The 16,888-nt window shown below is 35.4% G+C and overlaps 1 protein-coding gene across 4 annotated transcripts in view; it reads right to left on the minus strand.

Annotated features, from left to right (window-relative positions):
* Positions 1-16,888, minus strand: part of BRD10 (bromodomain containing 10) — a 104,638-nt gene that overhangs the window by 65,106 nt on the left and 22,644 nt on the right. For 3 of the 4 annotated variants that reach the window (XM_060014726.1, XM_060014725.1, XM_060014728.1), the window contains exon 2: positions 10,170-10,370. The exons of the other annotated variant lie outside the window; for it this stretch is intronic. In XM_060014726.1, the coding sequence (XP_059870709.1) occupies positions 10,170-10,370 (201 nt within the window). The remainder of the gene's footprint in view (positions 1-10,169; positions 10,371-16,888) is intronic. 4 annotated transcript variants of the gene reach the window in all.

Consider the following 16,888-nt stretch of genomic DNA (forward strand, 5'->3'; position numbering starts at 1 on the left):
AAAATACCAGTAAGTTTAGACAAACATGTGAAATGAGTACAAAAGCATGCACACTATTTCTAGTAATCCAAATAGTTTTGCAAAAAAAGAATGGTGAAGAGGTCCAATATTTTTAATATGGCTAGAGTAGACATTAATGATTGAAACTGCTACCTAATGATGTCATATTCCAGATTAACTGAAATTTACTTAAGGAGAGCTAACTTCCAATTTTAACAATTTTATTTTTAAAATATTATCTAAAATGTATTATATATGTTCCTGCTTAATAAATAAAGTATATAAAATATAATTTAATCTTTCCTTAATGGCTCAATGTCACCATTATAAACAAAATGCAGTGGTCATGAGTAGCTTAAAGACTATTCCAGCAACTACACTTTTTTTTTTTTTTTTTTTGGCTGCACCACGCAGATTGCATGATCTTAGTTCCCTGATCAGGGATCGAACCCGGAACCCCTGCAGTGGAAGTGTGGAGTCCTAACCACCGGACCGCCAGGGAGTTCCCTCCAGCAACTACACATTAACCAGCCCTTTCACTCAATTTTCCCAGAACTTTGACTTGTACTGTTGCTGTCTTCTAAATCAACAGTGCCTCTGTACACTAATCGGCCCCAAGATAGGCTGCTGCCCTAACAGCATTTACCTGAAGACAGCCAGACTACCAAGCCTTACTCAATGTTTATTCCTTTCTGTTCAACACATATCATCTGCCATCTCCTTTGCACTGGTTTCCAATGCATCCAGGTAAATAAAGATAGTAGTATAGGAATGCCAGGATTTTGGATTTTTGCAATCTGATTTAAGAAACCATGGTTTGTACGGCATATACTGTACAAAAAAGGGAGACTACCTACTGTATAAAAATTAAAATATAGAGTAGGGATTCCCTTCCTTTAATTGGAATAGATCACAAATCAGAGACCTAACTGTTGGACTTAAAAGATTTTTTAAAATAGTTTACTCTTAGGTTTATGTCTGTCCAGATGGTCACCTAAAAATTATCAGATGCCCATCAGTTAACTGAAGTATTACCATATTATACTATGGACTAGAATTATTCAGCTTGCTGCCAACTTGAATTTCTGATATAAAAAGTTGTTTAAAGCTAATTAGCAGGAGGAAAACTTTACTTTCTCACTTCTTATGCCAAAAGTTTTAATCAAAAAACAAAACAAAAAAAGAGAGAAGCTTACGCCCAGGTCTTAAGCACAACTACTGTAATCATATGATCCTTGCAATCTTCCCTGTCTTCCAATCTGACCTTTCTTTATGATGTTTTCAAAGCCCCTTCCAGACCAAATTTTACAGTAGCTATATTCTCAGCTAGTCTCTGACTAGCTCTCGAGAGGATATTAGATCGATAGAATTGATAGATTGATAAAATTATCATGATAGATTATGATAAATTAATTGTACATAGAGAGGGAGGCTTTGTTTAGCACTCCCATGTATCATACCACATGTTGATGACTAAATGTCACATTTTCCTTCTAAGGACTTAAAACAAATCTTGTGAGAGGCTCAAAAGACATTTAAAAGACTCAGCCTATCTCACTAGTTATGGGGCACTTTATAAATTTTAATACTTGTCATATTTTCAATTATAAAAGAAAAGCATGCTTATTTTAGAAAATTTAGAAAACAAAGGTTAAAAGAAAAAGTCTCACTATTCCTGATACATTTTACATGTGTTTTTATGTAAACTCTAAATTCGGATGCACATAAAGTTAACGCTCTCTTGGTACTGAAGACAGAAAAAGAAGGTAGGTGTGGCAAGGATAGCAAGAAATGTGGGGAAAAAAGGCATATGATGAGATTAGAGAGATAGGGTGAGGCCAAAAGGTAAAAGCAGGGTCTTATAAACTATATTAAGCCATTAAAGTTCGTGTGTGTACTTGACTTGCTTTGTTTTGGGGAGGTGTAAGTAATGGGAAAAGGTAAGTGGCATGATCAAATTTGCATTTCGAAAAGTTCATTCTAGCTTTAATGTGAAAAACAGAATGGAAGGAGGACAACTGTTTCACCAATTAAGAAAAGATTATAGTAGCCTAAGTGAGAGCTTAAGGAACTGGATGAAGGCAGAGAAGATAGAGGGTAGCAAATTCAAGAGAGATTAGGAAATAAAACTGTCAACATTTGGGGATGAATTTGATTTGTGTATAAGGGAAAGGAAGATGTCCTGGATGAATCCTAGGTTTCTAATTTAAATAATCTAATAGATACTGGTGCCATTCATAAAGATAGGGAGCACTACAGTGAGATCAAATTTTAGGTGTAAGCATTATGCTTTCATAATTAATTTTTGATGTAATCAATTTGAAGAAGATATCTATAGCAAATATCTTTTGTTTGCCTGCAGATCTATTCTCTACCCTTCACTGTGTAGTTTAACTGTATCAGCAGGCAACGTCATAAACTAGCTTTCCTTAGGTTTAGTTGAGGGAGCCCTGGCAAGGACCAGATAAAGACAGGAAAGTAGGGAAAAGTAGGGTAAAGTACTTTATTCCCTTGGCTTCCTCTCTGTGAGGTTTTTGGTATTTACCTAACATGCATGTGCTGTAAAAATAGTTAATAGGGAAATAACCTGAGCTGATGGCTGTCTTGTTTAATGTCTTGCTAAATTTTCATGAACAATACAAGCATAATTGTTAAGAACACATGTATTAAGTTCATATAAGTGGAATAAAAGTTTTATAAATGGACTTAAATAAAAGGGGGGGAGTTGTGTCCTTCAACACAAGGTATCATCTCAATAGCCTCTTGTTTGTAATCCTCTCATGGGTACCAGTAACTACACCCTCTTGCTCACCCTGGTTAACAGCCTCATGTCTTAATGTTCAGCTATAATCCAATCTCTTTTGAAATAAACCCTCCTTGAATTTTCTCATTTTGAATGTGCCACCTGTTTCCTGATAGATGAGAGACAATGATACTGTCAGTGATAGATACTACATCCAGAGACATGTTAAATATGCAATTAGGTCTCAAACTTAGAGAAGTTTGGGCAAGAGACATATATCTGAGTCTTCTGTATATAGGTGGTATGGGAATGGATGAGATGACTTATGAAGAAAGTATAACATGAGAAAAGGATAGACTCTTGGATAAAAACTTGAACTGTGGCAACAGCTGGACAGTTAAGAACCAGAAAGAACTAAAATATTGGACAATGATGGCACTTAAGACTGAGGGAGGGCTTCCCTGATGGCACAGTGGTTAAGAATCTGCCTGCCAACGCAGGGGACATGGGCTCAAGCCCTAGTCTGGGAAGATCCCACGTGCCACAGAGCAACTGAGCCTGTGCTCTAAAGCCCACGAGCCACAACTACTGAGCCCACATGCTACAACTACTGAAGCCCGCGCACCTAGAGCCTGTGCTCTGCAACAAGAGAAGCCACCGCAATGAGAAGCCCGCATGGCAATGAAGAGCAGCCCCCACTCGCTGCAACTAGAGAAAGCCCGTGCACAGCAACAAAGACCCAACACACCTAAAAAATAATTAATTTTTAAAAACAAAACCGATAATGATGGTAACTACTTTATCAGTAATGATGGTAACTACTTTATCAATATAACCTCCTCACAACAACTTTAAGAAGAATATATTAGTGTAGCAACACTCCAAAAAACGTTGAAGAATCTGCCATGACCATAAGATTAAAAGCAGAATGAATATACAATTGAATCAAAAAGAATGAAGTACCCAGGAGGTGAAAGACCAAAGAAAGCTGGAAGGACCCTGCTCCCTGACTTCAAATGATGCTACAAATCCACAGTAATCAAAACAGTAGCGTACTGGCATAAAAACAGACACACAGATCGATGGAAAGGAACAGAGAGCCCACAACTAAACCCATGCATATACAGTCAATTAATTTATGACAAAGGAGCCAAGAATATACAATGGGGAAAGGACAATCTCTTCAATAAATGGTGTTGGGAAAACTGGACAGCTACATGCAAAAGAATGAAATTTGATGGCTCTCCTACAATATATACAACAATTAATTAACTTAAATGGATCAAAGACTTGAACATAAGACCTTATACCATAAAGCTCCTAGAAGAAAAAGATAAGCAGTAAACTCCTTGACATAGGTCTTGGTAAAGATTTTTGGAATCTGACAACAAAAGCAAAAGCAACAAAAGCTAAAATAACTTCGTGTGATTGCATCATACTTAAAAGCTCTGTACAGCAAAGGAAGCCATCAACAAAATGAAAAGGCAACCTACTGAATGGGAGAAAATATTTGCAAATCATGTATCTGGTAAGAGGCTAAAATCCAAAATATATAAAAAAACTGATACAATCCAATAGCAAAAAACCAACAATTTGATTAAAAAATGGACAGATCTGAATATACATTTTTCCAAAGACACACAGATGGCCTACAGGTATATGAAAAGATGCTCAACATCACTAATCATCAGGGAAATGCAAATTAGAACCACAATGAGATACCACCTCACACCTTCAGAATGACCATTATCAGAAAGACAAAAAATAAGAAGTACTGGTGAGGATGTGGAGAAAAGGGAACCCTTGAGCACTGTTGGGAATGTAAACTGGTGCAGCCACTATGGAAAACCGTATGACAGCTCCTCAAAAAATTAAAAATAGAACTACAATATAATCCAGCAATTCCACTTCCGGGCATTTATCTGAAGAAAATAAAAATACTAACTTGAAAATATGTACCCCCATGTTTACTGCAACCTTATATACAACAGCCAAGATATAAAAACAATCTAATGGATGAATGGATAAAGAAAATGAGGTATATATACACAATGGAGTATTAGTCAGCCACAAAATAGAAGGAAATATTGCCATTTGTGACAATGTGGATGGACCTTGAGGCCATTACACTACGTGAAAAAAGTCAGACACAGAATGATAAAACTGTATGATCTCTCTTATATGTGGAATCTTAAAAAAAAAGAACAGATGGGTGGTTGCCAGAGGAGGAGGGTGGGAAGTGGGAAAAATGGGTTGAGTGAGTCAAAACATAAAGAAGAAAAATAAAATTAAAAACAAAGTAGAATGAACACATACACACACATCTATCTGTATCTCCATCCTTAAAGAAGACACATACATCAATGTTTACTGCAGCATTCCATAATAACAAAACACTAGAAATAATCCAAAATGTGCATCTTATCAGGTAAATGGATAAACTGTAACACAGTCAGATAATGTAATATTATATACTAGCACGTGAAATAAACTAGAATGAAATAATTCAACACAGTTAAATCTCAGATACATAATGTTGAGTGAAAACAGAAAGTTGACATTTATATAAAGGATTCTTCAACATGCAAAAATCAATCAATGTGATACACCATATTAACAAACTGAGGAAGAAAAACATATGATCATCTCAATAGATGCAGAAAAAGCTTTTGACAAAATTCAACACCCATTTATGATAAAAACCCTCCAGAAAGTAGGCACAGAAGGAACTTACCTCAACATAATAAAGGTCATATATGACAAACCCACAGCCAACATAGTCCTCAATGGTGAAAAACTGAAACCATTTCTACTAGGATCAGGAACAAGACAAGGCTGCCCACTCTCACCACTATTATTCAACATTGTTTTGGAAGCTTTAGCTACAGCAATCAGAGAAGAAAAAGAAATAAAAGGAATCCAAATCGGAAAAGAAGAAGTAAAGCTGTCACTGTCTGCAGATGACATGATACTATACATAGAGAATCCTAAAGATGCTACCAGAAAACTACTAGAGCTAATCAATGAATTTGGTAAAGTACCAGGATACAAAATTAATGCACAGAAATCTCTGGCATTCCTATACACTAATGATGAAAAATCCAAAAGTGAAATTAAGGGCACACTCTCATTTACCACTGCAACAAAAAGAATAAAATACCTAGGAAAAAACCTACCTAAGGAGGCAAAAGACCTGTATGCAGAAAACTATAAGACACTGATGAAAGAAAGTAAAGATGATACAAATAAATGGAGAGATATACCATGTTCTTGGATTGGAAGAATCAACATTGTGAAAATGACTATATTACCCAAAGCAATCTACAGATTAAATGCAATTCCTATCAAACTACCAATGGCATTTTTCACAGAACTAGAACAAAAAATTGCACAATTTGTATGGAAACACAAAAGATACCGAATAGCCAAAGCAATCTTGAGAAAGAAAAACAGAGCTGGAGGAATCAGGCTCCCTGACTTCTGACTATTCGACAAAGCTACAGTAATCAAGACAGTATGGTACTGGCACAAAAACAGAAATATAGATCAAAGGAACAGGATAGAAAGCCCAGAGATAAACCCACACACATACAGTCACCTTATTTTTGATAAAGGAGGCAAGAATATACAATGGAGAATAGCCTCTTCAATAAGTGGTGCTGGGGAAACTGGGCAACTACATGTAAAAGAATAAAATTAGAACACTTGCTAACACCCTACACAAAAATAAACTCAAAATGGATTAAAGACCTAAATGTAAGGCCAGACACTATCAAAGTCTTAGAGGAAAACATAGGCAGAACACTCTATGACATCAATCACAGCAAGATCCTTTCTGACCCACCTCCTAGAGAAATGGAAATAAAAACAAAAATAAATAAATGGGACCGAATGAAACTTAAAAGCTTTTGCACAGCAAAGGAAACCATAAACAAGACCAAAAGAGAACCCTCAGAATGGGAGAAAATATTTGCAAATGAAGCAACTGACAAAGGATTAATCTCCAAAACTTACAAGCAGCTCATGCAGCTCAGTATCAAAAAAACAAAGAACCCAATCCGAAAATGGGCAGAAGACCTAAATAGACATTTCTCCAAAGAAGATATACAGATTGCCAACAAACACATGAAAGAATGCTCAACATCATTAATCATTAGAGAAATGCAAATCAAAACTACAATGAGGTATCACCTCACACCAGTCAGAATGGCCATCATCAAAAATTCTACAAACAATAAATGCTGGAGAGGGTGTGGAGAAAAGGGAACCCTCTTGCACTGTTGGTGGGAATGGAAACTGATACAGCCACTATGGAAAACAGTATGGAGGTTCCTTAAAAAACTAAAACTAGAACTACCATACGACCCAGCAATCCCACTACTGGGCATATACCCTGAGAAAACCATAATTCAAAAAGAGTCATGTACCACAATGTTCATTGCAGCAGTATTTACAATAGCCAGGACATGGAAGCAACCTAAGTGTCCATCGACAAATGAACAGATAAATAAAATGTGGCACATATATACAATGGAATATTACTCAGCCATAAAAAAGAAACAAAATTGAGTTATTTGTAGTGAGGTGGATGGACTTAGAGTCTGTCATACAGAGTGAAGTAAGTCAGAACGAGAAAAACAAATACCATATGCTAACACATATATATGGAATCTAAAAAACAAAAATGGTCCTGAAGAACCTAGGGGCAAGACGGGAATAAAGACGCAGACCTACTAGAGAATGGACTTGAGGACATGGGGAGGGGGAAGGGTAAGCTGAGACAAAGTGAAAGAGTGGCATGGACATATATACACTACCAAATGTAAAACAGCTAGCTAGTGGGAAGCAGCCGCATAGCACAGGGAGATCAGCTCAGTGCTTGTGGCCACTTAGAGAGGTGGGATAGGGAGGGAGGGAGATGCAAGAGATATGGGGATATATGTATATGTATGGCTGATTCACTTTGTTATAAAGCAGAAACTAACACACCATTGTTACCAATTATACTCCAATAAAGATGTTAAAAAAAAAGAATGTTAAGAAACAGACCTGTATACACCTGAAACTATCACAACATTGTAAATCAATTTAAAAAAATCAAATGTATTTCTGTATGTTAGCAACAAAATATAACTGAATTTTAAAATGATTTACAATTGCATCAAAAGCATGAAATTTTCTCTTCCTCAAAAAACACTGAAAATGAAAAGGCAGGCCACAGACTGGGAGAAAATATCCACAACGCATATACATAGCTAGCAAAGGACTTGTATCCAGAATATATAAGAGAATTCTTTAAATTTAATAATAAAATACATGGGAATGATAAAGTCTGGAAAGTGGTTTCTCCTGAGGACAGAAGAAAAATACAGAAAATCTTGATTAAAACTATGCTTATTTTGTTTAAAAATTGCTGGGTAGTGGGCATCTAGGCCTTTATTACAATTGTATTTATTCGTTGCTCCGTGCTTAAAATATTTCTAATTAAAAAAGAAAAGGTTAACACTGTACTCAAAGAGAAAGTTTAATTCATAGTAAATTATCATAGCCACTAGATATTTAATGAAGGATTTTTTCCTATGTCTTATTCACCTATGTTTATTTGATGTTAAGCACAGGACACAGATAAATATATGTAAAATTGGAGAAAAGAAAAAGATTCAGTCATATCTCTAGTTTCTTACTAGCCATTTCTACTTAATTGCTTAAATGCTTCCCTCATCACTTCAAACAACTTATTAAAAACTGCAGTTCACTGATCTTTCTCCACACCATGGACTCAAAGCTTTTTTATTTTCTTTGCTGATTCCATCATATTTAAGTCACAGGGACAGCACGCTGCTTAGGAGCACAAGCTTTATAACCAAACTGCCTGGGTTCCAATCTTAAATTTACCACTCAAAAATTGCCTGGCTTTGGGCAAGTTACTTAATGTCTCTATGCCTCCGGACAAATGCTGAATACATACATAGAAGGTGCTCAGAGCTAAACCTGGCAAATAGTCCTGCTCAATAAATGTTAACCATTCTTTTTAATTTTCTTCTTATTGCTATTATTACAACTACCTCTTGACTCCTCTTTGTCTCTTCCTTTGTTCCCCCTATGTCAAGGAAGGTACTAAGTACTGTTGATTGTTCCCAGAACAATCTGACCTTCTCCCTATTTCTGGTTACCAGTAGTGGAGGTCTAGACTACTACAGCCTTCTTCCTACAAGCTTTGCTTTTCTTCAATTCCTCTCTATTCCAATGTATTACATACTACTGTCAGATTAATCCTTATCCCCTTCCATAAAACCCTCTTTCCTATAGCATAAGTAGTTCTATGAGGCTCTATAGAAAAAAAAAAAAGTATTTCACAGTGAGTTCCCAATTAACCACTACTATTAAAAAGTATGGTGGTAGAAAGTCTCAAGGTTGAATTTTAATCCTACAAATATCAAAGCAAGCTAAATTTATTACTATAAGAGGAGCAACAATATATTATAAATTGCCTTTGAGTAGCATTAGTAGTTCCCTATTAGGTCAGCAATCACTCCTAACATAGTTTGAGATATGATTTAGTATAAAAATCACGAGTCTGGGGCTTCCCTGGTGGCGCAGTGGTTGAGAGTCCGCCTGCCGATGCAGGGGACACGGGTTCGTGCCCCGGTCTGGGAAGATCCCACATGCCACGGAGCGGCTAGGCCCGTGAGCCATGGCCACTGAGCCTGCGCGTCCGGAGCCTGTGCTCCGCAGCGGGAGAGGCCACAACAGTGAGAGGCCCGCGTACAGCAAAAAAAAAAAAAAAAAAAAAAAAAAAAATCACCAGTCTTTTTTCAGTAATCACTTACCTCTCTGGGCCCTAGTCTCTTGCTATTAAAAAAAAATTACAGATGTGTCATCCATCTCTATGCTCCCAGACCCTAGAAGGTAACACTAATTGAGCACAACATTCTTTCCTGATGAATCCAGAGTAAGCATAGTTATCCAGGAAATTAATACCAATGGAGGACTGGCAGAAGTGAACCTATATGTCATTTTGAACTACACAGTCTCTGGAGTTTCTCCTAATTTTAAACTTTAAAGGTCTGTGATTCTATTCTAAAGCTCTATGAATCTACATAAAATTCCTCTCATTTAAAATTTATAATTCATTTAAGACTACTTCCAGAAATCTAGAAAGCACCCTGAAATCTTTCATACAAATTATTTTTGTATAGCTTCAAAGTAATTTGGTTTAAATTTTAAAACTCTATTTTGAAACAAATATCATTGTGATATTTCAGTACTAACTCATACGTAGGTGAGAATGCATTTTGGAACACTATTAAAATGGGCCCAGAAATTTGATATGGGCACACAAAAGTTATACAACTACTCTTTGAAATGTAGTTCCTGAAAATTTGAACAACATGAAACTCAACTTTTTTTTTTTTTTAGCATTTACCTTTTTTCTTCTTTTGCTCTCAGCTGTTCTTCCTGTCTCAAAACTTGAACCATTACAGATTCAAAAACTCCACTTGTCAAGCCTGCCAAACTTCGTGGTGTTGACCGGCGCCTTGTTGAAGTACATGCAGTTCCCTTCTCATCCTCCAATCCATAATAGCCTCTAGATGTAACTGCTATCGTTGTCTTTTCTCTCAAGTGCCTTGGAGAAGAATAAGTCAATTCACAGGTCAAATCTTCTGGGTAAGCAATAAACCCCCTTAACCAGCATCTTAAGATGAATCCTTTTTGCTAACTACATAAAAATTTAGTTAAACCTTGCTTAGCTATGTTTCAGATTTTTATCCTCCCTACATAATTTCTAATTTTCCTTACTCATGTCATAAAGTCAGTCTGAGTGATAGTCTCTTCCCTACATTAAAAAAATATAAAATTGAAGCACTAAAATTAAGAATTAAAGATCTCTTCAATGAAAAAATTTTATTGTTTGCAAAATTAAATGTAGCTTATCTTTACATCTCTTCATATATTTCATACTACTATATCATTACTATGGAAAAATATACAATCACACAAAAACATTTTGGGAGAGAAAATTTATGATATATAAACACTTTGCAGTAATTATAAACAAATGAAGCACTACAATATATAATTTTAAGTTGTAAGCATTACAATATATAATTGTAAATTTAGAAACCTTCTGACTAAACTATAAAAAGAACCTAGGAATCTAGATTTCCTCTTCAACCTCACCATAAATGTCTCCCTACCCTATGATATTTATTATTACACTAAGATACTAGTCTAATGCTTAAAGATAAGGATGAAAAATTTTCTTAGCAGTTTGCTTAATTATCCATAAATTGTCTTAACGAATTTGGATTAAAACTATTTACACTGAAGAAAGAAACATTAATCTTATAAAATTTTAAGTCTAGAATAAAAACTGAATCCTGAATTTATGAGTTAATTGTAAATCTATATGAGTTAATCGTGAAAAGCACCAGGGAAAATATCTGCTGTTCTACCTCTGCAAAACATCCCAGAGCCTCTGAAGGCTTTGTACATGTTGTTTCTACAATGGTAAAATCAAGTCAATCTTAAAGTAAGCATTCAATATGCTGGATAAGAATCTATGTAAATTAAAATTTGACCCTGTAGTCATATTTTCCTGCTTTCCTATAGGCACAGGTTTTCTGTAATATAAAATAAGCTAAAGGTTCACCGAAACATAAACCTTTATGACATGAAATATAATCAAACTCCTGTCCATCTTGGACTATATTTACAGTGGTTTATTACTCTAAGTTAGAGTAACTTTATAACATTCTTACTCTCAGGCCATCTAGGTCCCGTGAATAGTATGACTGCAAGGTTCTACTGAACTGTGGCACTATTATGTGTTTTCTTTATTATGAGATAACATTTTAACTAATTCAGCTTTAGGCAGGGCATAAACTTTTAAACTGGTTTTCTAGTAATGCTAAAGAACTTGAGCTAATCTATCCATACTGTTTCAGGCTGTGATCTTTTAAGCACAACAGCATACATCTATATAGTGGCTAACTGGCTGGGAGTAAGGAACGTGGGCCCAAGGAAAATAAACTGGCAATAACAGATACTGAATGGGTATACCTGGGTTCATTTTAGCATAGTGTTCACACTGGCGAACTAACTAGTTCTGTAATTTTAATTATTTCCTCATCGATACTAATGGAAAAGAACATTAATGGACAATATTACACTGAAATGTGATGACATGTCAGAGGTTACACGGTATGTAGAGCACTGGGGATAAGGAGAGTTGAGGGAAATATTAAGTCATATGGCTTATAAACTGTCATGTAAACAAGTCAGAAACTAAATTTTACCCTTTAACTTCAGTCTTATAAGTAGAGATGGTGAAGTTATAAACTACTTTTTTAAACAGTATTTTCTCATAACAAAGAGGAATTAATATCCTTTATTACTCATCAGAAATAAGAATTTATAAGCTTTGATATTTATCATTCATAATCCAAATACAAAGAAAACGATGATGCTTCTCTTGTATCAATACGTAAAGATGAAAGGGTCTAAGGAAAAAAAATTCTCATGCAACATTAGCGGGTATGTAAAATTGGCACAGCCTTCTTGGAAGTCAATTTGGTAATAATCATTAAGATTTAATGTGCACATATCCTTTGACCCATCATGCTTCTAGGAATTTACCCTATAGACATATATCCACAACTGTGAGCAATAACACACACACACACACACACACACACACACACACAAAGTATTGTTTGTCATTCAAAAAGAACAACCTGGAAACAAATGTCCTTCAATAGGAGACAGGTTAAATAAAGTCATGTACATCACAACATGCAATATCATCATCCATTAAAAGCAACAGGTAAATCTGTATGTACTCACTATAAAAGATGTCCACATTACACTGCTGAATGTAAAGAAGTTGTTTTGGGGTAAAATATATTTTTTACCCCAAAAGGAATTATATACAAGTATATGTAAACATACATATGGCATCCAGTAGTGTGTGCTTGTGTACATGTTCAAACTCTCACCTAGCTTACTTCAATCTCTTTGTGACACGTCTCCTGACTTCTACTCTGATCTCCCTCCAGTCTATCCTTCAAGCTGCAACCCAGGTAATCCTTTTAAAAAGCCAATCAGATTATGTCATTGCCCTGCTCTGTCTCTTCCAAAGCCTTCCAGTTATACTTAAAATACCATGCAAAGTTCTGATGGCTTACAAGAGTTAGTATGATATGGCCCTCATCTACCTCTTCAGACCCTATTTTCTATTACTCTGACCTTAGCTTTTTGTGTTCTGGCCACAAAAGTCTCCTTGTTATTCTCAGTCACACCAACATCTGCTTTGCACTTGATCTCTCTCCTGTAAGGCACTTTCCCCCCAGATATTTGTATGGCTAGGCACTATCACTTCATTCAAATCTGTATTCAAGTATCACCATATTTGAGAGGACTTCCCTGATCACCATAACCTGTAAAGGATTCCCTGTCATTCTCTATTGTTTTACTCTTGTTTCTTTTTCTTCATGTTACTTATCATACATTAATTATCTATTTATTTGGTAATTATCCATATCCTCACCAGAATGAAAGCTCCAGGAGGATAAGCACTTTGTTTTGTTCCTTCAGAGCCTCAAACTGTGGTATATAGATATAGTATTTGGAAGGATACAAGCCAAACCATTTATTTTTCATTTTAAATTTACACACATAAAGTTGAAAAATTCTACTCATCTATTTTGTCCACAGTAAAAGAACACTGATTAAACATTTGTTACTAACTAGTACTTGAGTTTTCATACATCAGAGAATAAAAGGCAATAAAATAAGATGAAAATAAGTCTCACCTCCAGATAAGAATTGTCAGATAATCAGCAATCAAATAATACACTAAAATAACTCCCCCTTCCCAAAATTCAAGTTTTCCTTCCTATTAGGAAAATTATTCCATGAAATCAGTCTGACAGTAGTTTGAAAATAACAGATTGCTAACTGTAAGCAAAAGCTAAGCAATAATTATGGTTGATTCATTGAGTTTTATAGTTACCCTTTTTCTTTTTTTTTTCCCTCACAAAGAAAGCATGAAAAGGTCTTTTCTGTGGTGTTGATGCATTCCAAGTTTCAGAATTCAGAGGTGCAATTTTGTTTAAAATTATTAAAATAAGTATTAAGGTGGAAGTAAACTGATATTAAGTTTTACTTAAGGTTAATATTTGGACTGATCCTCTACTATAAAAAGATGATTGGAAAGGTTTCCGCTATTACATGATTTTACATTACCAAAACAATGTAGAAGTGTCACCTATAAAAAGTTTATCTGTCCACTTAAAAGTTGGAAACAGAATCATCTAATGTGCTTTAAAATGTTCCAAATGAAGAGTTTCAGTCACTTTTTAAACCCATTTACTTAAAAAAAATATTAAAATGCAATATAGCCCTCAGGGTCCTGACAAGAAAGAGATAATATTCAAAAGGAGGTGATGTTTAACGAAGACACCATTTACAAATGTGCAGGTAAGGTTAAGGGAAACTAGGAAGGGATGGTGAAGCACTCGTGGACTAGCTAGAGAACATTATTATCACTCTAGGCTCAAAAGGGAAAGGGGAGGGAATAGTTACTAGAACCAAGAAGCTGTCATTGTAGAAGAGGGCCACACTATGATGATGCAGTTACTGAAGCCCAGCAAAGAAGAAGCTGTTAGAATAAATATCCCTACCTCTCTGTCAGTGCCTCCAACTGACTGAACCCAATCAGAAGCCAGAAAACAAGGCAGACCAGTTGATAACAGTCCTTAGAGATCAGCTTCCTGGGGCACAGAGCATAGTGCACAAGGGTGGAGAATAGATTTGAAGGTGCAAATGAAGATTATCCAGCACAACAGGAACTTAGTACTAGTTTTCAAGAGCAACTAACTGAAATTAGGAAAGGCAGAACTTTTTTTGGTGGATTTCAACAAAAACTTTTGCATGTTTGATAGATAAGCATCATTATGTAGTCAGCCCAGCCTGTCATGCACTTTTTCCATCTGGATTTGTGTATCTTTATGAGCTCTGAACTACAACAGTCTTTAAAACCAAGTACCAAAATAAACTCAACTTAAAACAAGCCTTTTAGATAACGCTACAGCCAATTATTAAACCAAGATTTTCAAAACTAATGAAGTATCAAAATGCCCTCACCAAAAATAACATTAGTATTATTTTTTAAAATTTAAAATATGCTTAATCTCTCATTTCCAGAATCTAGTTTAATGTACTGTGATATAATGTTTTATAATATATAAAGCATAATAGTACAGAAGAACCTATATATGATTTATAAATAAATATGCATACAATAGGGGTACATATTCAAAACCTTTTCTGCTTGAGAAGCCGGATCATAAAAGTTTGGAGACCACTCCTCTCATCTCCAGCTTATATATGATACCTCTAACAGTTCTGGAACAAAGAAGTCTTCATCCACACCAAAGGAAAAAAAAAAAAAAGCATTTATCACAGATTGTTAAACTTATTTCCTACTTGATCTCCTTTACTTTCTATTCTCCCAATTGTTACTCTTATTCCCCTTGCATTTTAAACTCATCTTCATCCAGACCTCCAGTCCCTTGTTTGGTTTCTTTATTTGCTCTCACATAATTCAGCCTCTTTCAGCTATTCATATAGATAACTAAGTTGGGAACCATCATATACGACTAACCTCTTCTATCTCATCTCCCTTGACCAGTTTATCTTTCTGTCTCAGGCACCCTATCTCTCTCTTGCATCTCAGCTAAAAGGTCCTTCACACCTATACCTCCACTACTAAGCACTGTAGGAGAAAAAAATCACCACCTTGTAGTTTATGGTCTAACTGTAACCTAAACTGGGCTCGCCTAAGATTATTTCTTTGAAGGAAGTCAACTCCCTCTTCGGTTCTCCATAACAGCAACTTCAAATGCCATCATTATTCAAAAACTTCACCTCACTATCCATCATCATATAGCAGTTGACTTTGCTTATTACTTATTTCACAGAGAAAATGGTAGTTTTAAAGAAAGAGCTCGATTAACTTCCTGATTCTCAAAAAACAAAATTATCTGAAGCTAAACAAAATGTATCTGCACTTTAAATTGCAGTGAAAAAAGTGTCTCTTATCAAAAACTAATCCTGCAGTAGGTTTTCAGAATTTTTACTTCATTAACTATCTCCTGGATCTTCAGCCTCTACCTGCTAGTTGCCTTTAGCATATAAACATGTCCAAGTTTTTATTAAAAACAAACCATTCCCCTTGAGAAGAGCCACATCTAAATCTTGGTCCATTTCACCTTTCATTCACACCTCAAACTGTCATTTGCCTGTACCTACTCTATTGAAATCCCTCTTCCCAAATGACCTCCTAGTTATGAAATTCAAGTGATATTTTTCATTTCTTATTCACTCAACCTCTGTATACCATCTGATTACTCTTTTATCAAGACCTTAAACTGGACTTTGCAGAAAGAGCAGTTTTAGATAGGTAGGAAAGAGTGGAAAAGAAATACTAATTAAGAAGAAAATTCATTCATATTATTCAAATTCATTCATTCAAAATATTTACTGAGCAACAGGGATTCAGCAGTGAACATGCTGACAGTTTGCATATATTCGGGTTGAAACAACGGTGACACCACTGAAAAAAATGTTAAAGTTGAAAAGAAAAATATGAAAATTGGGAAGGAAACCTGGGTTAGAAATACACTTAGTTTTTAACATTTTGATATAACACTTGCACAACCAGCTGGGAAAGTTCTATGGACAGAAATATGAAGCTAAAACAAAAGGAAAGGCTCAAGATATCGATTTGAGAGTCTTAGAAAATCATAAAAAAGAGTCTCTCCACAGAGGAATAAATATAGGGAGATATGACCTAAAGGCATAACTTTAGGGATTATCCATAATTATACAGAAAAACATAGCAAAAGAAGAGGAACACTCAAAAGACAATAGTTTAAGTTAAGAAACAGCACTATAAGGGAATTCCCTGATGGTCCAGTGGTTAGGACTCAGCGCTTTCACTGCAGGGGCCCAGGTTCGATCCCTGGTCAGGGAACTAAGATCCCACAAGCCACGTGGCGTGGCCAAAAAAAAAAAAAAAAAAGGAAGAAACATCACAATAACAACCAAAGGAGAAAAGTTTTAAGTACCAAGTGATCTAAA

The sequence above is a fragment of the Delphinus delphis genome, chromosome 6 (assembly GCF_949987515.2).
Source record: "Delphinus delphis chromosome 6, mDelDel1.2, whole genome shotgun sequence".
Lineage (NCBI taxonomy): Eukaryota > Metazoa > Chordata > Mammalia > Artiodactyla > Delphinidae > Delphinus > Delphinus delphis.